The 23,065-nt window shown below is 37.6% G+C and overlaps 1 protein-coding gene across 4 annotated transcripts; it reads right to left on the minus strand.

The window, feature by feature from the left end:
- Positions 1-3,737: 3,737 nt before the first annotated feature.
- LOC143846776 (uncharacterized) lies at positions 3,738-22,587 on the minus strand. 4 transcript variants are annotated; one of them, XM_077355335.1, is made up of 21 exons: positions 19,743-22,585; positions 19,348-19,618; positions 13,391-13,645; positions 12,678-12,802; positions 12,529-12,573; positions 12,346-12,427; positions 12,186-12,254; positions 11,931-12,101; positions 11,770-11,835; positions 10,597-10,665; positions 10,362-10,487; positions 10,213-10,283; positions 9,456-9,698; positions 7,747-7,859; positions 7,493-7,587; positions 7,373-7,411; positions 5,592-5,711; positions 5,463-5,511; positions 5,307-5,368; positions 4,302-4,363; positions 3,738-4,223 (listed from the first exon to the last, which is right to left on the minus strand). In XM_077355335.1, exons 2-21 carry the CDS (start codon positions 19,504-19,506, stop codon positions 4,139-4,141), a joined length of 2,106 nt encoding a protein of 701 aa, XP_077211450.1. In that variant the 5' UTR covers positions 19,507-19,618; positions 19,743-22,585; the 3' UTR covers positions 3,738-4,138. The 4 variants fall into 4 exon arrangements, 2 of the variants coding, with proteins under 2 accessions (XP_077211450.1, XP_077211448.1); XM_077355333.1 differs by having other exon boundaries at positions 19,348-22,585; XR_013234844.1 differs by lacking the exon at positions 5,463-5,511 and having other exon boundaries at positions 4,147-4,223; positions 19,348-22,587.
- Between the last annotated feature and the right edge of the window lie 478 nt (positions 22,588-23,065).

A 23,065-nucleotide genomic window follows, 5' to 3' on the forward strand; every position in this document is an offset into this window, starting at 1 on the left:
CCTAAACCCTAAGCCCTAAGCCCTAAACCCTAAACCCTAAACCCTAAACCCTAAACCCTAAACCCTAAACCCTAAACCCTAAAACCCTAAACCCTGAACCCTAAACCCTGAACCCTGAACCCTAGACCCTAGACCCTAGACCCTAGACCCTAGACCCTAGACCCTAGACCCTAGACCCTAGACCCTAGACCCTAGACCCTAGACCCTAGACCCTAAACCCTAGACCCTAAACCCTAAACCCTAAACCTTTTGCAAAATGAGTTATTACGAGAAATATTTACTTAATAAATATTTATTTTTTATTTATATTTAGATAGTGAATCTTTTGATGAAAATCAGATGTATTTACTTTTTAAGAAATACAATTAACAATTTTTAAGAGTCAAAAGTGTGTCCCAATCATTTTAATAGGAGGAATTCTAGACTGAAGGGAGCCCTGCAAAAAAGAGGTGAAAGGGCTTTCACATCTTTTTTGCAAGGGCTCCCTTCAGTCTAGATTTCCTCTTTTAATAAAACCTCTTCTTCAAGAGAGAAAATTTGATCTAAATGTATTTTATGAGCATAATTTTCATTCCTGCATAAAATTTGTCGCAAACAACACAATACTTCTCCATTTTATTTGTAAGTGTTATTGTAAGCCCAAGGGTTCCCCATGGGTACATTTAATCATCTTGTTTTGATGATTAACAAACGCAAATTGATTAGTTGTTTATGGACTGATCATTTGCCTTGAGTGTTGTGCTTTAGACAGGTCCTACACAAGTCAAATCGTACTAGCACGCACCTTGTTGGCATATGCTTGAAGATGAACCAAACACAATGGCAAAGGAGCTTGGAACATACTTGGACCAATCACACCTTGGAAGTACCAAGGAGAAGCTCATCATCAACCATCTCAAAGCATTGAACAAACAAAGAAAGTTCATGAAGGCCAAAGGTGGAGGATCAAGAACCTAATGCAAAGGACTAAGGAGCTTGTACCACAACTTGAAGATGTCAAGCATGGAAGCTCAACCATAGAAGATCCCAGCTCAAAAGAAGAGTTCAAGAGAGTGATAGAAAGGGTAGAATGTATTCCTATCTCTCTTGCATTTCCTCTTGTCAAGGCACATTGTTTAAACCCCTAAAATTATGTTTTTCAAATAGACTAACACACCCTTTAAGGACTTAAATGGATAAGTGAATGGCCATGGTGGTGTACCAACATGTTGGGACCCATATGGCATTCAACACAAGAATGAACAAAACAGAGTTCCGAAGCAACAACCTGGACCAGCAACTAAATCCTATCAAAACTTATTTAAAAAATTTTTCAAATATTTTTGAAAATATTTTTAACAGATAGCTCTCATTTTTCTCATATCCGTAGAGTATAGGAACTTCAAAATTCGACGAGAAATGAGGGGGAGATATGAATTTTACAAGTTCGACACTGTTTGCTGGAAACCAGTCTCGGAACTCCGAGAATTATTCTCGGAGCTCCGAGCTCGGAACTCCGAGAACATTCTCGGAGCTCCGAGCTCGGAACTCCGAGAACATTCTCGGAGCTCCGAGAAATGCACCAGATTCTAAACTTAAAGGTTCTGTTTGAATTCTCGGAACTCCGAGAATTTCGCTCGGAACTCCGAGAAATGTTTTTCTTCAAAAAAAATATAGCCGTTGGGGTGCAACGGCTAGTTGATTTTTTGACCCAGTTTTGACTGTTTTACCCCCCAAACGGTCACATGGAGTTGGGACTTTATATATACCCATTCAAGGGTCCAAAACACTAGAGGAACATTGTCCAACTTCAAGAAACCATAGAAAATTATTTGTGAACTATTTTTGGGTTAAATTCTCTCACCAACCAAACTCTTTGTGCCTTGATTTGAGAAAATCTTTTGAGATTGGTTTAGGCTTAAACTTGTTTATTCTTGAGAGCATCCTTGGAGCTTCAACTTGCATTGTAGCCTACATAGAGGCAAAGCTTTTATCTTCTTCTTTATTCGATCGGTGGCAAGGCCATCCGTTGTTTTTAATTCCCTTGGGTGAACCGCTTAGAACTCGGCGGAGAAGGAGAGTCATTGTAAATGTGGAAGGGCATCCTTATTTAATTCCCTTGGAGTGTAAAAGCCTCGGAGCCGGGCGTCGTGGAGGTCTCAATAGTGGAAATCCTCAAGTACGACCTTGAGAAGAGTGGAGTAGGCCGTTTGCCGAACCACTATAAATCTTTGTGTCACTTGTGTGATTGGTATTTCTCTCACTCCCTCTCACTCTCTTATTTGATTATTTGTGCTTAGAATTGAGTGAGTAGTTAGCATTGATAATCAACCTAAATATCTTAAGTTTGCTAACTAGGCTATATTAAAATTACCTAATTAAGTTTGCTAATCAACAAGGGTTTTGAACTTATATTAATTTGTAATATTGTTTAAGTTCAATTATTTCAAACTTAATTAAAAAAGGGATAAGTCTTTGGTGAAATCTTAGAAAAAGTTTTTAAAAGGTAAAGATTTTATAAACATCCTATTCACCCCCCCTCTAGGTTGCCAAACCAAGTCACTACTTGGATTTCAGTTATTGAAACGGTCGTGGTCAATAATTAAGAAATGGGTCCAGATTATATTCATGAGCAATAATTATATCATTATATATGAACAGGGATTTAAATATATCCTTATTATATTGGAAAAAAGGGTTTATGAGCTCGAGCGGAGATAGCTTATCTGCGCTCAAGTGCTGATAAATCATGTGGGCCCACATTTATGGGGTGATCCAAAGCATCCATTTGGAAGGCCCTTCCATAGATAGGGTGTGTACCAAAAATCAGATCCATAGGATCATCTTAACCCATCCAATAGTGGAGGGGAAAATGGACAGACGCTGTTTGTCCACAAATCTTCCCATTTTCTCCCTCGACAAATAGAAGGATTAGGATGATCCAATGGAGCTGATTTTTTGTGGACACCCTATTTATGATAGGGCCTTCCAAATGAATGCTTTGGATCACCGCAACAATGTGGGCCCACCCTGTTTTTGCACTCGAGCTCATCTAAGCACAGGAACAGTAAGCCCTATTATATGTAGAGAAGGGTCCAAATTATTTAGAGAAGTATCAAGGATTTGGAAACTGGTGACTACTTGGCTCTTGTGTGCATAAGAGACAACATGCTCTCCTAAATTATTTGTATCATGCTTGATAGAAAGATTAAGGCTGCTAATCAAGGAAGTCTTCTGATAGAAGTCTTGTAATAATTTAAAAAATGGAAGTTGGTAGACCTTCAAATTTGAGAAATTCCTCTATGCCCTTTTCCTACCAAGTTAATTAAAACTCGCAGGTCAATGTTCTCAAGCATACATATATCTAATAGGACAATCCACAATTCCTCGGGACCTTGTTTGGATTACAAAAAATTTATGGAAAAGTTTGGAAAGAAAAAATATTTCTAAAAGTTTCCACTTTTTGTTTACACACAAGAAAGATAACTTAAACCAATCCGTCACAATTTTTACTTAGATGGACCTTCAATTTATGATTACATCCCTCTAAATTAACCATAATCGTATTATTCACTCTAAATCGAAAGGAAAATCCGTGAGAAATGTTTTTCTTGAAATCCAAGGAGGACCTAAAGCTTAAAGGCGTGCTTGAAGGCTGACCTTAAGGAGCCAGACCGTTGGTTTATGAGGTCACATGTGCAACTAAGATCCCACAATCAAGATTGACACGTGGAAATAATCAACGGCTTAGAAAAATCTTAAAAATGCATTTTTCTCATCATCCTTTATAAGGGCTCAGATCATCCAATAAGGGTGATACCAAGAAATAGTTTTAGATTACTGTCTTGCTGTCGTGTCGTAATATGGATTAAAAAACAAAGCAAACATGTATCTATTATATACATTAGGCCATCGATCTAATAAAGAAGGTAATTAGACCATATACATGAACCCTTCCGAGAACCTGCACAGATTACTGCGGATCTCGTACTCACCCCTACTATATTGAAAAAATATGGCACACCATGAATGAATTTTTAAATCCAATGCTTGCTGATACTACATTTCTTCTCCAATCTCGGTCAAACCTTTTTTTTCTTTTCTTTCTTGTTGTGGAGTCGAAGCAGTGGAATGAAGCAGAACTTTGATCACTTTCCAGCTAATTATTCAAGTGAGAAGAATGGGAATTTACCTGAGGATTTCTACTTTTGACTCTCTCGAGTTCATCTTGGGCGCATAGGAGCCTGCAACAGTAAACTAATGTCTAAGACATTTGCTTTTCTAATAGCTAACTTTGTATTCTACTATCTTATTGTGATCACCTCCATTGCAAATCAGTGATATCTTGGAGTAGCTCCTTCTCCCTTTCATGAGCTGCTTCCAGCTGCAAAGAAAAACAAAGTTCATTAGAGTGTCAAAGTATAACTGTATAATATCTAAATGAGGAAGACAGAAGTGTTTCAATTCACAGGTAGAGCAGGATATCACGGTTCCAACTTCCAAAGGCTCTTGGCATTAATAAGAAATGAAAAACAATAATAACAAAGAGGCAAAACAAAAATTATTTAGGCACCAATTTCATTAGGAATATACATCTACGATCAATAGAAAGCACATATATTATATGTGTGGTCTTCGCTTCTATCACTCTACACCGAAGATAGATAATTTCGCATGAAGCAGATATTTTCAATGATGTGTTCCAAATGATCAGGTCATTAATAGTTAATAATATATAAATCCTTGAGTGCTCCACAATCCACAGTATGCCAATGTGGCACACAAAATTTACACTTTTCTATGAGGATTTCATACCGGTGCAACCACCAATGGAAGCGATGCAGATATTGAAGGTAAACGTGATCATGGATAGCATTCATATTTGTCTCGAGCACTGTGAATGGGTATCAAACATATTGCAGCATAACTGGGGTAGTGGATTATTCTAGAGCTAAACAACGTATAGAAACCTGGGTAGTTGACTTGGAGCTCATTAGTGTCCGCTTGGTTTTGGACCTAATAGAGCAACGAGGACATATATGCTCGCCAACTCACCAACTTACCCAGGCCACCTACCAAGGTTCTAATCTTGAATATGGCACTTTGAAAAGTTCTAAGTACGAGTCAACAACCAAAAAAAAAGTTCTAAATATGAATCCATGTTCTGAAACTTGGTGCTAAATCAACAAATAAACCTTAAAGGACACGTAAACAAAAAGAAACTAGGGTTCCTTAAAATATGAAAATCACAGAAGATAATAATTGGATTAATGACAATGAGAAAATAGCTTGAGCAATATTCCCTATGATCGCCCGCAATTACTTACCAGAGACTTCTCCGTTACTGTGGAAGGCATCGGCATGCATAGCCCATCTGTTGTACAATTAGCTGAAGATATGGAAATCACACACAATAAGATTGTCTCTCCGACAAAAGGAGATAGGAAAAAAAATAAAAAACAGATTTAAGCAATGACAAGTACCTGATAAATCACCAGTAGTTAGTTGCTTCATTAAAACTAGAATGTTATCCTGTTAAGAATAATATGACAAATAAAGAAATCCTAAACCAAATTAGAAGGCAAGAAGTTTTAAAATACTACAATTCATACCCTTTGAATGATATTTGCTTTCAATATACATTGCAAGTGCGGGAAAAGTGAACAGCCATGAAGATTTAGCGTAGCATCAGGCTGTGATGGTACAGAAATTGCTGGAAGATGAGTAATCGCCTACATAACAAAGAACTTTTATATAAACCATTCAATAAAAAAGAACCAAAATTCAAGATGCATGGCTATTTATTTGGAAAATAAAATATAACATTATGATTATCTGTTACAATTAAGGATACCATGCTTCACATTCTAATCCATTTAGCTTGATGTGGTGAGGCAGTTTCCACCAGGAATTTCCTAAAGGTGTGAGAGTCATGGTTTCTGAAAAAAATAGAACTTCAAAATGACCATGCTCACTATTTTCCATGCACCCGTAGCCCTTGAAGCTTTTGGTGTACTCCCCATTTCAGTCAAAAAGTGTTTTACAGTGAAGGTATCCTAGAGGATGCATGACTAGACATTCACAAAGTGGAGAGAACAGTAACCCTCACTTCAAGCCAATCCAAAGAACTCTAATTATTTTTTAGAAACTACCAAGCCACATGCATGCCCATGACAGGGCCAACTAACTAATCATCATGACAGAATCATACAGCATCATTTACACAGAGCCTTGGACTATGGGATATCATTTCTAGTAACATGTTTACCTTCCCTCTGTTTAGATTCACATCATATAAGTCATCAAATTTCCATGAGGTGATCCTTTAATCTGTTGATACGTCATTTGATAAAACGAAGTCATTAGACCTATTTTTCCCTTGTTCAATGTCATAGTATTTCCACACAAGGTGAGTATACCACTACATGGTTCTTTAGTGACTTTACTTCCAAATGGAATCCTGACAGTTCTCTTCAATTTTGAAAATCCAACTAATAAAGGGAAAACCATCAGTTGGAGAGGCAAGGGAACTGTCTAAGGATTGAAAATTAATGGAAGCAAACCTGGAGGGATACAGTTTAGATTTTGAGAGAGGCGTGAGATTACTGAAAACCCGAGTTTTAAGATTTCTCGGCCCTCGGTCTATTTTTGCAAATGTAGGAATTGGACTTGGCAGAAGACAGTTGAAAAGTTAAATGGACTCGAGTGATTGTTTCTCTGCAATGGAGGAATTGGACCCGGCATGGTGCAGACTGATGGCAATACGGATGTGTTGCATAATACCTAACAACATAGTTCGCAGGTACTTGAATGAATAGCTTTAACTATGCAGAACTAACATAGTTAGCATGTAAGATGTTAAAGCCATGGTTTGCTCGTTTTCTTGAATGTTATAAGGTGGCTCAAGGGTTCCTCGGTTGCCCAGTGGCGGTTTGCTCGTTTTTTTTATGAGATTAAAGATAGATCACAAGGCTCCTCTCTCACTTTCTTGCATGTGAGAAGATGCAAATGGGACTGCCAACAAAGCTAGCTAGAGAAGTGTTAATAAGCAGGATTTTGATTTGGTTGATTTCTTTCCCCCTTGATAGGATCATATGGTTGTCAATGTTTTTGCTTTTCTTATGTTAGTGATCTCTTTGTAACTGCTGGGGGGACTTTCTCAGTCTTTCCCTTTTCAATGAAATCTGTTACCATTCAGATAAAAAAAGATGTTAAAGCTATGGCCTATAGAGACAAATGATAAATAATCTAAAGAAGCTAATGCAGGTGCATCAAGAAAGGATCTTTTCTCAGTGTATGAGTACAATAACAAATTGATCAAAGAACTTGCACAACATTACAGACTATAACCAGTGGTTTCAGCCAATATGTGAAGCTCAACAAGACTACCAACCTGCAAACTTTGACTCTTTTGTAAGATAGATGGAACTGCCTGAAAGGAAAGGGTAAGTGTTAAGGGTCACATTCAGATTGGAGAAGAAACATAAGGCAAGAGCCTTGACATCCATCTCACCTTTTCTAAGTCAACATTCTCAGATGTCACTTTAAAACGTCCCTTTTGCTGGACGACTGGAACCTTTGATCTATCATCAAATTCAGAATTTGATGCTGAAATAACACACTTCAGCTATAGGGGGTAAACCATAAATTCCACAACATAAAGCAAGTTTTGCACGTAAACAAATCTTTAGGGAATGGACAATAATCAAAGCCAGTAAAAAACTTCACCATGAAGGTCAAAGTAAAGAGGGAAACAATTCTGGGTACCTGTTAGCTTGGAAGATGTAGGAATAGTTTCAGCATGTGAATCATCCGCTGTCTGAGAAACCATCAATCCATTGCAAGTTCCCATATTTTGGAGCTGAGCTTGTTGCTTATCACTGAAGAAATTAGAACATAAATGGTAAAAATATTCCATGGATGAAAAGCGAAACAGAACAATCATAGAATCAATTAGAAAACAATAATCTATATCAAGTGAATGCAGACTTGTGTAAATGCATGACTAGAAGAATAAAAAACATGTGTTGAATCTTGTTTGCTCTGAGGAAAAGGGAAAGAACCCCACAAGGTGAGACAAGGAAGGAGAAACAATAAATTGATGGAAAAAAAATCAAACAAAGCCCCCAAGCAATCATGAGAAGTAAACTCTGATCATCACACCTGCATCAAAGCTGCAAAGTGGGGATGCCACATTTGGATGTTTTAATCATACAAAAAGAACAGTTCCAACGTGTCCCACAACAGTCACGGAGAACTCTGATTGTCAACTCTATTTTTAAATCCTTTCCAATTTATGAGGATTAACTGAAAATGTTATTGGTAGCTTACAATTTATTGCAATGACATAAATTTACCAGGATAACTTGGCTACTTCAGATATAAAGCAACTATATGGAAGTAACATAATATCAGCTACACAAGAAAGTAGAAAATATAAAATGCAACGGTCAAGATTCAATGGCCAAAAAAGCCATCGTAAACACAGTGAAAGTGGTTCATTTTTGGGCTATGGCCAATCCAAAAACCCAACAGTGTGAGCAGTTCATACCAATCAATAAACCCCGTGGACATGATATAGCTAGGAAGCATGGTAGTGCAATGCATCTTGGATGCGAAACTTTTAATTTACTGCTAACAATAGTTGCTAAATTGGGAAACGAATTCGGAAAGTAAACGAAGAAACGGAAACGTGGAACACATGAAAAACATCAAAGGGTTAAAGAGGAACGAGGAAGCGATAGAAAAGTGCATGTGAAACACATTGAGAAATGCCTTTGAAAACGTGAGGGAAACGTATATGATACATAAGAGAAGCTTGACTAATATTAAAAACTTACCACAACCACAACTAGCATAATGACGTGCATAGCATGCGACCTTTTGTTTTTCTTGATGGCAAATAAGACAGTATATGTGTACATACTTCAATTGTATGGATATAGCTTACAATTTGCTGACTAGATTCAAAGAAAACAAAAAATCCTTGTCGACTATGGGCACATGTTTAGCAAAAATTTAAAACTATGGGCACATGTTTAGCAATGAGACCCACACCACTGGATGAGACCCTCCATGGATGATCCATGACCCAAAAAGTCGCCAATTGGTTTAGACTGAGTTTAAAATCAAGGTAATTGATTATCAACGGCTGACAATTGTTGGCCACTGACTAGATGGCTGGGATCTCAATTACCATTGAAATGTTTAGATCATGATTAATCAATCTTACATCCCATCAATTGCTGTTGGTCCCCCATACACAAATATGTACCATGTGAATGGAATAGAAATCCCAAACTTATATTCCCACACAGGAAATACAAGCAGGGTACAGCTGACCTACTAATGGAACATGGATAAATAGGATTTAAATAAGAATAATGCTACTAATTTTACCCCTGACAATGGTCAAGTAATGCTTCCAAAGTTTGTCAATTTTCGCATAAATGTAAAGTGAAGATATGAAATCAAACCTCTCTCCTTTGAATGGGGAAAGAACATTGTCTGGCAGATAAGACCCATCTGTAACTCCCTTCTCAAGATAAGAACGAGCAGGGGTACAATCTAGAATCTTTTCATCCATTTCCAATTCAAACTTCTCACTCAAATTAGTCTCGCTATCATTGCCATGAGACAGAAAACCATTCAGACAGATATTGTTTTTATAATTTGATCCAGGAACACTTGACTCATCTTCAGACCCATCAAATTTGCCTCTGGAGGATAAAAAAAATGAAAATGTGTGATAACAAAACAAAAAAAAAAACTACCAGATTTTAGTAGGAAACAATTCACGACTACCACTGCTAATCAAATTAAACTAAGGCCCAGGTCAGTAAATATTTTGTAGTAAATAATTGAAGAGACTAATAGCAAATTTAAAGGGGAACTGATATCAGCACAACAATACTTCAATAAGTGCACAAACTCAGCTTGTCTTTTCCTTTTTAATTGGTTTGCAATTGATTTTTGGGAACAGTAATATCCTTGACAGCTCTTTAAATAATAAAAGAGAAGATGGGTCCGTGCAATTATCAAAACATGGTTGTGCTGATATCATTTCTCATTTAAAAATATAAATAACCCACCATAAATACAAGGTGATGTTGTCATTTAAAATTGATGACATCTGTTCCAAATGATAATTGAAAATCCATCAAAACAAAGCCCTTTGAGACGTAATCATATGAATATGGAGGAGGATTCCCCCATTCAAGTTTGAAAACATACTTGAGATTGTTTAAAGTTTGAAATGATAATGGAAGAGGAGCTGCCTTATTCTCCATCAGATCACTATCTTCCTGCCAAATCCCATGTCATTAGGAACCCTGGGAGTCTCCTATATAATAAAATAACTATCGTAATGGATTTAGAATTACTTTTTCTGCTACATCATCCTTCAACTGGATGCATTGGATCTGCTTCTCTGGCAGAGTATCAAGCGAGCACAAGGAACTCGTGCTTCCTCTTTGATCTTCTGAACTACTTTCATCAACATCTTGAATCTAAAATAAAATGAATAGAAGTTATATAACCACGAAGATAAGACTTCCAATAACTAAATGACTTCCAAATGGGCCTGAGCAGGTACAAGAGACAAATCACGTGCCATACCAGTGAAGCCTGAGCCTTCAGATCTTCAATATTGAAGTCCCAACCGCTGATCCCTCGTTTGTATTCATTCTACACAGAATTTAGAATACCAAATAAATGTTGATGTTGTCATGAAATACTGAAAAACAGGATAGAAGTGAAGCTTAAATAAATAAGAAAAGGCCCGTGTAAGAATAATTGTTTAGCCAGCTATAAAGATAAAAAAAGAATAAAGAAATTAGTGTACTGAAAGCAAAAGAAGGAAAATGTAGTTCTGCAAGAAGTTTCATGTCACTAGGGAAGCACTACCTATAAATCTAAGAGTGGAAAAAGGAGGATGATTCTCAACGAATAGATGACAGCTTCATACTATAAAATAAGTCCAAAATTTCTCAGAGACCAAGAAATATAATAGAGAGTGACATTTGGCCATATGGAGTAGGCATATTGTTAATCTTCCTTACAGATATTCTATCCGATTTAGTTACTGGAAATGGTTGGTTATCCTCAGATCACAGTATGTATCTGTTTCTTGATCTCTTTTGCACTGAAATGGTTGGTTGTCCTCTAATCATACTATGTATCTGTTTCTTGATCTCTTTTGCAGGAGGATATAAAGAGAACTAGACAAGTTGAAAAGCATCTACAATTGAATGTGTGCCACCATGATTACAACCTAGAACAGGATATATAAATTTAAAGCGGATCACTCTAATGTGCATATTGATGCTTACAACTAAGAGATCATCGAGATGGAACTACTTTCTAAGCCGAAGTGCCAAACAACACCCAAATATTCAAGATTGTCCTTGCTGGCCAATCCAATCTTGAAAAGATGAAGACTAGAACAGACTCCATTATTAAGAAAGAGACCTCTTCAAAGTTTAAGACTAATCCAGACCATTCAAAAAAAAACAAAAACAAAAATCCAGACCACAGTTGCCAGATGGGAAGAGAGAGCAAGTAGCGATAAGGGAAGTGAAAGGCAGCGACGGGTTTAGAAAGAGAAAATGTGGGAAGCGAAAAGCTCTAAAGAAAGTAAAGAGAAAATGTGTGGGAAGCATCATTGAAAGTCAACATGTTATAAGCCGCATTGGAACCGAACAAGAATTCACCATTAGCTATGGAAATCTTATTAGCCAATCGAAACTACTAAAGTTTAGTTCAAGTTTAGCATTAGAACGAATATCAAACCTGGGACATCTCCTCCTTCTTCCCATCCGGAATTTTCTTCTGTGCAAGCATGTCTTCCTCCTTTATCTGTTTAAAGATAGAGGCACTCATGAGTATAAGGAAAACAAAATTACTACTCGAGCCTATAAGTAAAAAAGCAAAATGTAGACTAGCACCCTAACCTTCAATGCTTTGAGCCTGTCGCCAAGAGTAGGCAACCCCTCTAAAAGTGTCCGGGCAAGGTAGTCATTAGATCTAGCTTGCTTAAAGAAGGAATGTTTTAACAACTTCTGTGCAGAAGGCCATTTTGAAGGATCTTTCACCAAGCACATTGAAATCATTTGCTTAAAAGACTAAGAGGATAACACAAAAAAATTGTGAGGGAAAAAATTATTACAGGAGAATGATATTTTAAAACAGGCCATTCGAGGGAGCACCTTTGAGAACTTCCTATCCCTTTCATAGTCAAGACCCGGTGGTGCATTTTGTAATGTCATGAGCAAAACCTGTCAAATCAATTTTCTTACTAATTGCACACAATACCTATTCAATAGTCCATGTGAATAAAAAAGAGAAAAAGATTAGTCTGCTGTATACCTTCATCGGAGGATATTTTGAGAAAGGAGCATGACCATGGGCAAGCTCCAAAGCAGTTATTCCAAAAGACCAAATATCTGCCCTGGAAGACGATTGTCCCATAAAAATATGTAAAATCAAGATATATGTTGATGATAATAAAGAAAGTGGAAATTTAAAATAAGTTTAGACTTTTAGACTAACTTGAAATCATAACCATGCAATTGCTCCATCACCTCGGGTGCCATCCTAAAAAAGAGTAAAAGAAAAGCCTTTTAAATATACACTTATGAAACCCAAAACACTCGGAACTTATGTTGGTTGTGTAGATGGTCCGAGTTGAGAATATATACCAGCAAGGTGTCCCCACAAATGTATTTCTTGAGCGCTGTCTGTCACCCGAATCAAAAAGGCAAGCAGAAACACCAAAATCTCCAAGCTTAATTGTACCATGTGAACCAATTAGGATATTCCCAGCCTACAAGAAACAATAGCGAAAACAAAACAAAATCATTGTAACAATTGCACAAAGTGGGATCCCTTGGCTAATCCAAGAGCCTACCAGAGCTTGTGGCAATTTAATGTGATTGAAATAGGATTTTAAGTTCAGCACCTAAAGCATATGTCCTATGACTAACAAGATGGTATCCACATTTCCACTAATGCAGTTTTTCAAAAGAGCAGAAAACACAAGGGTAGGCTGTCGTTTTTGTTTGGGATTTAGTAGTCAAAAGGAAATTAGCATCCCTTGTTTAAAAATTAACGATCAACTAATAAACATATTTACAAAAACAGCTGGGAGGCCACAATAGCAAAACAACTTGACAGAGAAGCATGTTGATACCTAAAACTAGCCCAGAAGAGACATAGTAGGATGAAATAGTTGGTAAAGGTAGCTTAAGTTACATCATATGTTACACACTCAGTAAATAGCTTTATGGACTGTCAACAAAACATGTTGAAGGGATTATGCATAAAAAAGTTTAAAAAAATAGAGAAAACAAAATTCAATCACATATACCATTAATCAATAAGGTTTTACGATCCTTAAACATGTAATGCTTACCTTGACATCTCGATGTATGTGCCCGTGACTATGAAGGTACTCTAACCCCTTCAATACTTCACGCAATACAGTTGCAATGACAACCTCCTCAAAATCATCAGGATGGGCAGCCTTCAATATATGAAGACAAGATCCCCCAGACATAAAGGGCATGACAACCCACAAACTATGATCATTTACAAAAGAGCAGTATGCCTTGAGAACATTAGGGTGGTCAACCAAGATCATCGTTTGTGCCTCACGGGAAATATTACTCTGTAAAGAACACCAATGGATAAGTTGTGTCAAATGTCAAAAACCTAAGAGATTGTACAGGCTAAATATGAGAGTGAGCAGGAAATATCATGCAAAATTCAAATATATCCCACTAAAGAGAGAAGAGTGGGAGGAGCACAAGCATATCAAACCAATAATTCAAAATTTATCATTAGCAGGGTGACACCTTGAATATCATTAGGAAAATAATACGTATTTCCCCCGCATATTTGTCGACAAGTGCAGATCATGTATACACATGTGTACCCCTTGCAAGCTCATATGAAAAACCTCAAGAAAGTATGCATGAACCAAAGAGACAATTTATGTATGCATGTACAAAAGATATGCCTGCACTCAATGTGAAAAGCTTAAAACCTAGAAACGTAGTAAAATCATGTGGACCAACATTCTTAGGGTGGATAGAGACTCTGGATTCTCTTGTGGTCGAAGGTAATTTTGTAATGTTATCTGTTGGGCTAGTGAGCATAAGGGTATCCCTTAAAGGTTCCCAGATGCTATACAGAAAGAGTAAGTCATCGACCATATTGAGGGGCACTTGGTGACTTTTCTGCATACCATCCAGTCAGCGAAAAGGAATAGAGATGCTCTGCCCCTTAGCTGTGTCTAGAGCCCCTTGGTGGTTAGGGATTGCATCCCCTCATGGTTGATGTCTGGTTTGCTTTTGTGTAGTGTTTTTGTTCTAGTTTTTCCTTCACCATCTTGGCCAATTAGTTTGCTTTGATCTCTTTTAATAAAAGTTTGCTTCGCTCTCTTTTAATAAAGCTTGCTTCTGTTAGAAGGGAATTTATGTCTTTGTATGTAACCCTATTCATGCACACACACATATATATCTTATAGTGTGAGAGCTCTCCATGAGTCTCTCACTTTCTCCCTCACTTCTTCTTCTTTATCTTTTCTCCTTCTCCTTTCTTAGTGGTCGTGATAGATTGAACATGGTATCAAAGCAGGCACTGAATGAGTGGTCGACTGCAAACTGCCTCATACCAAACTGAATAATGGCCTCATTGAATCTACCAAACCATGCATGCGGAGACTGCTTCAGCCCATATAACGCCTTACGGAGATGATATACAACACTAATCCCCCTGAACAACAATCCCAGTGGGTTGCTCCATATACACCTACTCAGAGAGGTCACCGTGTAAGAAGGCGTTTTTGACATCCAACTGATAGAGAGGCCAACCACGGTTAACGGCCAAGGAGATAAGCACCCGAACATAAGGTATCTTGGCCACTGGAGAAAAGGTCTTCGTATAATCCACAGTAAACATCTGGGACATTTTTGGTATTTAGCGGCTTAAGACATTCCTTCAAACAGAGTTTTGCACTGAAGACCTAGGACGTCTTCGGTATTTTCTGGGTATAGAGGTGGCACATTCTCGAGGTGGTCTTTCCTTGTCACAGAGGAAGTATGTTCTAGACATATTAGAGGTGATGGGCTCCTTAGGAACAAAGCCTGCAGAGGTTCGTATTGATCCTAATGTGAAGCTTTGTCCAAATCAGGGGGTTGTTGGAGGACCCAAACAGATATAAGAGTCTTGTTGGTAATGTGGTCTATTTGACTGTGACGTCCCAATATATCATATGCAGTGCGAGTAGTCAGTCGATTTTTGAGTTCCCATACTTCGCACTAGGGAGTGGCCTTGCAGATAGTGAAGTACTTGAAAAATGCTCCTGGAAAAGGCGTGTTCTTTAGGAAGCATAATCATTTTTTTAATGGTGTTAGGAAGCATAATCATTTGAGATTAGAAGGGTTTACACATGCAGATTGGGCAAGATCTCCAGATAGGAGATCAACTACATGTTACTGCGCTTTTGTTGGCGGAAATCAAGTGTCTTGGCGGAGTAAAAAACAAGATGTTGTGGCCAGGACAAATGCAGAGGCAAAGTATCGAGCTATGGCTCACACATGTGGAGATTTCCATGCAAACTTCCTTCTTCCCACGATATATCAACCACAATAGAATCAAAGTATCTCACAAAGTCAAATTTTTAAAATAGATCAATGACTCTAAAATAACACAAAAAATGAAAAACAAAAAAAAGAATGAGGGTAGGAAAAAATTTATGAGAAGAGGGGTCCTACCCATTGTTGAAACACGTGTTCATCCCCAACAAACTTCTCACCCAAATGATAAATCCGAATGAAACAATGATGAGATCCCCAATCGAATAAGACAACGAAGATGATGTCTTCTATTGAATATAGCTGAGAAACACATAAAATGTTCTCTTCGAGGGGAACGATTCCTCCAATTCACCTTTCGGTTATACAAGATTTCTCCTGATAGCTCTCTTCTCTCTTAGCTTCCTATTTATCCTCTCCTTATTCGAATTCAAATTCAAAATAAGAACTAGAGAGATTCTCTCCTAATCTCTATCATGATTACCACTTTACCACTGTACCATTCTTAGCCATTGTTCAAATTCAAATTAACTAATAGAGAGATTCTCTGCTAATCTACTTCCTAATTGCAAGCCATTATTCATATTCAAATTAATTACTAAAAAGATGTTCTCTTAATTTCCCTCCTAATCTAATCAACCTACCATCCTTAGCTATTATTTAAATTCAAAAGATTTACAGTTGGATTGTGGAAATATAGACGACCAAGATTAATCATGCATGGATCTCGGTTGGTTTGGTATCATACCCCCCCCCCCCACCTCCCAAAAAAAAAAAAAGGGAAGGAACCTGGGCCTCCAGGCTCATCATTGAAATTGTCATCGTCCCTACCTTCATCAGCCTCGTCTGTCCACTTCCCTTTGATAAGAAATATTTTTTGTGTTTACCACGATGCCCCGAACTAAACTTCTCGTCGTAATTATAGTAAAAACCCTTGTCATAGCGTTCTTCAACCTCAATTGGTGTTTTTTTTTTTTTTTGAATTTTGAATGATCAATCAATTATATTAATAAGAAATGCATACAACCACGGCCACGGCAATGACCAAGATGGTAAGGTCAAAGGAGAAAATAACATATAGGAAGGTCAGACACAAAATAAAATCACTCGCTCTCAAGGGGAAGGTCGTCGAACATTTCCAAACTGGGTCTAATAATCCCAAAACGATCAAGGGCATCAGCCTCCCTATTTACCGCACTTCTAACATGATGATACGATTGGTGTTAAGCGTTTGATAGATGGTGGAGGATGATTACTTGACCCAGATGGAGTTTGCGCATCTAATACGGGGTTCCGTGGTGCCATGGTCTTAACGTGATGGCGTTGTGCCACCAGCTTCTCCTCTTGAGATCGAGCAAGGGCAATGATATGCATCTACGTACCCGAACATAACACTTGAACCTCATCACAAATGTCCCCTCTGAGGCCATTGATAAAGAAACTATTGAAGAATGATTCCGTGAGCTCATAGGTGTGATTGGAAAGTCTTTCAAACTGGAGTTGATATTCCCCAACAGTGGTCGTTTGAGGGAGCCTAATCAATGATCCAATGAAATCTTCAAATTGGCTCAATCCAAAACTAACACGTAGAGCCTCGACAAATTCAGGCCAGGACGGTGTACCATTCACCTTCTCGTATCATTGGTACAATTGCATGGACTCCTTCTCAAGATGGACGGGTGCAATTTGTACACAAACTCATTCTTGTATTTGATAAAAAGAAAAGTAATTTTCAGCCCTATAGACACAGCTAGTTGGATCATCCCTATCAAACTTCAGAAGATCAATCTTGGGTGGGTGAGGAGGGCCATGTTGGTGAAAAGCATCTTTATATCGTGGGGTTGGCGGTGGAGGTCATGATTGAGGTTGGGAGCTTGACTGTCATGATCAGTTTTTATCGAACCAATCTCCTCTTGCATCATTTGCATCGATGATGTTACCTGATCAAATCACCTATGAATTGTTGCTACTAACTTGGAAAAACGATCCTTCATGTGATCAATTTCCTTGGCAAGCTCTACGTTAGTAACCATGGTGGATCAAAATGCTCGGATACCCGATGATAAGACCCGCAATTGAATAAGACAATGAAGACACATAAACTACCAAAGAACTTACCAACTCAGCTCATGACCAGCAAATTTAGATCGATAAGGCTAAGAATTGAGTAGAAAGCAAGGTTTCAAAAGGATAGTAAAAAATAAGAGCAATGAGCTCAAGCATAGCCATCACCAACAAAACTAAGTAACTAATTTTGTCAGGTGGTCAGTTTCATTTGGGGAGCCAGGTGCAAGGATATTGGTCTTGGAAGGAGGCTGTGGCCTGTGGAGCTCATATAGTGATTCCCTCTGTCTCTGTGTTAATTCAAGCATAACTTCAACGGATGCTCTTAGGCAACCCATGTTTTGTTGGATTGGCGGGGATTATCAATATCTTGGGGAAGAGACACCAATTCAATCCAATTGAGTTAACTTAACAGAATGTTTTTGCTAGAAATTGACTACGGTTGCAGGTTGTTTGTCCAATTCTAGTTAGGAAGAATTGATCTGAAATCATTTTCTAAGGCAAATAAATTTTGTTCTTAACTATAAACTTGTTTGTCAGTCTGTAACCAGTTATGTGAATCGATCTCTAAAAAGTTATTGTTTTTCATGCAGGACAATGATATACATCAAGACAACATTATATTACATAACGGAAGTGATATTTCCACCCCATTTCTTCTCATTCCAGACCCCTCTGTTTGTTTTTTCTTGAAAATGGCTTCAGTTTTAGGAAAACTAAATAAAAAGGAGGGTGAAATGCAATATTTTTAAATAAGAAGCACAAAAAAAGGGTGGGAATATCATTTCCCATTACATAAACGGGAAAGCATGCTTATCATATATCAAAAGAATGCAATGGCTGTCAACTAATTTAGGGGAAAGGATATTATTAATAACTATACCATCAAACATTTTTTTGTTAACTAAGCTCGGGTTTGTCAGGGACCCCGACAAGTTTATTAGATAAAGAAAAATATGTTACATTCATGGGTACAAGACACCATCCCTAACTCGGAACACATGAGAGAGGGAGATTCAAAACTTAGAATAGACTCCGGACAGAGCACTATACCTAAGAGTTCAAACATAAGAAAGAAACACTGTGAATTAAAAACTATGATAACAGAACAAGGGTATAACACAAGTTGCAACAAAAACTATCATAACCTAAAACCTCTTGATTCACAATTATAAATGCATACGGCCAGAAACTTATTTGTTTCGTAATCCTGTGAGTACTAGTTTGGCACTAGGTCGCCTAATTGAAATTGTGGACATAGATGGCAGCATTAAAAAATTAAAAAAAAAAAAAAAAACATGTTCCAATTCTAACCGTCATAATAAATTCTAGTAACATTAGAGGCAAACTGACAATGAAATATACAGGCCAAATGTTGTAACCTGCAGAATTACTCTATAATGGGAATTAAAACCATGAGCGCCATCTAAAGCATAGCAATTTTACGATCAATAACAAGAAACTGCTCAAATCAAAGTAATTCCAAGACACGTTCAATGACAATCCAAATCTACCGAAAATTAAATCTACAAAAATGCTAGAACTTTTCTTTAGGTTTTCTTGAGATAAATCTTCAATGCAACATTAAAATAAATCTCTGCATTCTAACATAAACTTGTGACATTCATAATCAGATAGGAAACACGAAAACTGCAGGAGATTGATAAGTCAAAAATTAAAGGGGAAAAAAAAGTATATGCAAATTTACCAGATCACAGTTATTTCTCTCGAAATCAAGGATCTTGATAGCGACAACCTCGTTGAATGGAATACAGAGGGCGTGAAGAACAGAGGCACTAACACCTTGCCCTACCTCCTCCAAGAGCTTATAATCCTCAGCACGGATCGGATATTTCTTCCTCTCCATGACTTCCGCCTCTTAGCGGATCGAGTTAACAGAATTCAGCTTCTTCATGCCGAAGAAAATCACAGTTACCTAAATCTTCTGCAATCTGCCCTTGTCTCCTCAATCTCATCACCTAAAACCACAAAATCGATGAATCTAAGAACAGAAACAAGATTATGAGAGATTTGAAATCAGAGATCTTCTCCATTGGATTAGCGGAAAAAAAAAAGTAAGAACAGATCATGTGATATACTTACTGTTAATAGACGAAAAACGGATCAGATCGGAGAGATTAAAAAGTCAGGAATTTTCAGAGCGCTGTTTTTTAATCTGCGGATGTTAATGGCGGAAATCGAAAGGCAGAAAAAAGAAAAAGAAAAAAAGAAAAAGAAAGGGGAAAGAAGAACCAAGAAAAAAGATGGAGGGTTTCGGAGGTTTCCCAATTTGTTCTCATGAAAGCGTATATAGACCGGGACTTTCGGATCGTCGCTCGAAGCGAACAAAGCATTGTATACAAAAAGCGCGCCACATGGAGTAAAATTAGCAGTTCTTATATTTTTTCGTTTTTCACTTTCCTTTCAATATCTACTTGCCTTATATAGTGGGCGGTGGTAAATTCGCACCCACTGTAGGATAATTCGCTCCACTGTAAACATTAAAAAGCATTAAAGTCTGCCACAAATGACATAACTCAACTAAAGTGGTGCGAATTATCCTACAGTGAAATATGTTACACTCATGGGTACAAGACACCATCCCTAACTCGGAACACATGAGAGTGGGAGACTCAAAACTTAGAATAGACTCCGGACAGAGCACTAAACCTAAGAGTTCAAACATAAGATCGAAACACTGTGAATTAAAAACTAAGATAACAGAACAAGGGTATAACACAAGTTGCAACAAAAACTATCATAACCTAAAACCTCTTGATTCACAATTACAAATGCATACGGCCAGAAACTTATTTGTTTAGTAATCCTGTGAGTACTAGTGTGGCACTAGATCGCCTAATTGAAATTGTGGACATAAATGGCAGCATTAAAAATAAAAAAAATAAATGGCAGCACTAGATCGCCTAATTTTCCGGCTGATTTTTCTTCTCCGGTGAGCTCAAGATCCGGCCAAGGTTTCGGCTGAGATTAGGCAAATCTCCGATCAACTTTCTCTTCATTACAGATCTTCATTTCCTTTCAAATTTCATTTTTCTTTTTTTAGTTATGAAACCTTCATATCTGCAATTTTTCATATTTGAAACCCTAGCTTTCCAATCAAACATCAAATAGCTGACCAGATCCAGTTGCTAGAACACTTTCTCGTTGGATTTGATCGAAGGAGTGACGGTTTAGGGGGCCTCTATCAGTGATTTCAGCAATAAGCTCGGTCAGCTACCTTGTGCAATGCCGGCAAAAGGTTTTTACAGAGTAGATCTTGATTCCACCTCAGATTGCGCTTCAGATCTGATCAACCTTTGCTTAGATCTGATTGTTCTGGAATCAAGTCATCGCCTTGTTTGAAGTCAGTTGAAGTAGTAAGCGTCCAAAGAAAAAATATGCAGTAGAGCATTGGAGGAGATAATAAGGTTCAGGTATCATCAGAGCCAGGTATTTATCTCATTTTTATCTTGTTTAATGACAAATGTTACTATTGGAAATTGATTGGATTGAAAGTTTAGACTTTAATGTTGTGGCTGAGACATAATTTTGATCTTTGATTTGTGAACTGTATGAAAATTTAGGATGAGGATTGATTCCCTTAAAGGTTTCTAAAATTCTTATAGAATTATAACAGAAACTGTCTGAGAAAGGATAAAGGTTAAATTTCAGTTCAATATCTATCCCTGTTTTGATTGAACCCATGGATGATGTGTGTAGTCACTGATTACTCTCCATTTTCTGTGAGTATTGTGGTTTTTTTTTTCTTTTTTTACTTGATGTTTCGGAGTCACATGGAGCAGATCACTTCAGTCATAACTCAATTTGCTTCAGTGATTGGAGTCCATATTGATAATCTTTAGTTGATTTCTAAATGAGGATTAATGTAGTTCTTCATCGATTCTCAGTCCATTAATTCAAAATTTATGTGGTTCTTTGAGAGGTCAGATTATGAACTTAGGAGCAGTATCAACATTGTACATGTTTGGTAGTGTTTATATTTGAGAGCATCAAAGTGATTCTGTCATTATACTCTATCAATACAATGTAATCTGGGTTCTTGACTAAGTGGAGTTCATGACCTCTTTATGGCAGTTATGTCTTCTCATTTAATTGAAGTAGGAAAAGAGATTTCCTCACATGCCCAGTACATGTAGGTGTGAATGCCCATGAAGGTTTTGGCTGCCAAATTCATACTTTTAATGAATTAGTGTAGATGATGAAATTTCCTTAGCATAATAATGTCAATAGTTCATTCCCCACACTCAGCTTACTCTTGAATGAGGCAAAAGTTACATACCATTCCCTGCATCATTATATTTCTTGCATCTTCGAGATCACACTCTCAGCCATTGTTGTCATCATCCAGATTTTCGTCTAATTTTTTATATACATATATCTCTTTACCCATTTAATAATAATAACAAAGGGGGCGATGAAGGCGTTAGCCAAAGCCCACTCTTTAGAGGGACTTATCAGGACATGGTAGTACCCTCTTCCTTTTCTTTCTTTAAGAAGAAGCCTTTTTAGTGTTTTAGACATCTACCCCTGCACATCAATATCTTATTCATTGCAGTGGCGATGAAGGCGTTAGCCCAAGCCCATCCTTAGAGGAACTCACTATGTCATGGTAATACCCTCTTTCTTTTTCCTCCATCCTCTTTAGGTAGAGATTTGCTTAGACCTTTAGACATTAGTAGCCCTTTCATTGCAACGGCGATGAAGGCGTTAGCCAAAGCCCATTATTATGGGACTTGCTCAGTCCAAGTAGCACTCCCCTCTCTCATTTAAAAGACTTGCCCAAGTCTTTTATGTATATCCCTTAAGACCTTAGGTTCCCCTATTCATTGCAAGGGCAATGAAGGATCTATCTAGAGCCTTCTTAGGAGACAGGCCGTGTCTCATTTATTTGAGTGGTTATCATCATTTTAGAGAGACAAGCTATGTCTCAACAGAAAAATCAAACCCTTTTAGGGAGACAAGCTATGTCTCAACATGAATGTCTTACCCTATTAGGAGACAAGCTATGTCTCGTGCAGAAATGTCTTATCTTGTTAGGAGACATGCTTTGTCTCATAGAAAGTCAAACTCTTTCAGAGAGACATGCTTTGTCTCGTAGAAAAGCTTACCCTCAGGGAGACAGGCTATGTCTCATGCAAAGAAAGTTATATCATTTAGAGACAAGCTTTGTCTCATTAGTAAGTCCATCCCTAAGAGACATGCCATGTCTCTTTAGTACCTCTCTTAGAGTCACCAGTTTGAGAGTCAGTTCTTTAGCATAGGAGTCTGTCCTTAGTTAGAGAGTCAGTCTTTCATGAGTCAGTCCTATCATCATAGGGGTTAGGATTCTTTCCAACCTCTAATCAAATCATGTGTTTTTATCCACTCTTGCAAGGTATAGGATGCTGTCCAACCCTTGCAAAGTC

The sequence above is a fragment of the Tasmannia lanceolata genome, unplaced genomic scaffold (assembly GCF_043159265.1).
Source record: "Tasmannia lanceolata isolate RefF3 unplaced genomic scaffold, GAP_Taslan_0.1 ptg000015l, whole genome shotgun sequence".
Taxonomy (NCBI): domain Eukaryota; kingdom Viridiplantae; phylum Streptophyta; class Magnoliopsida; order Canellales; family Winteraceae; genus Tasmannia; species Tasmannia lanceolata.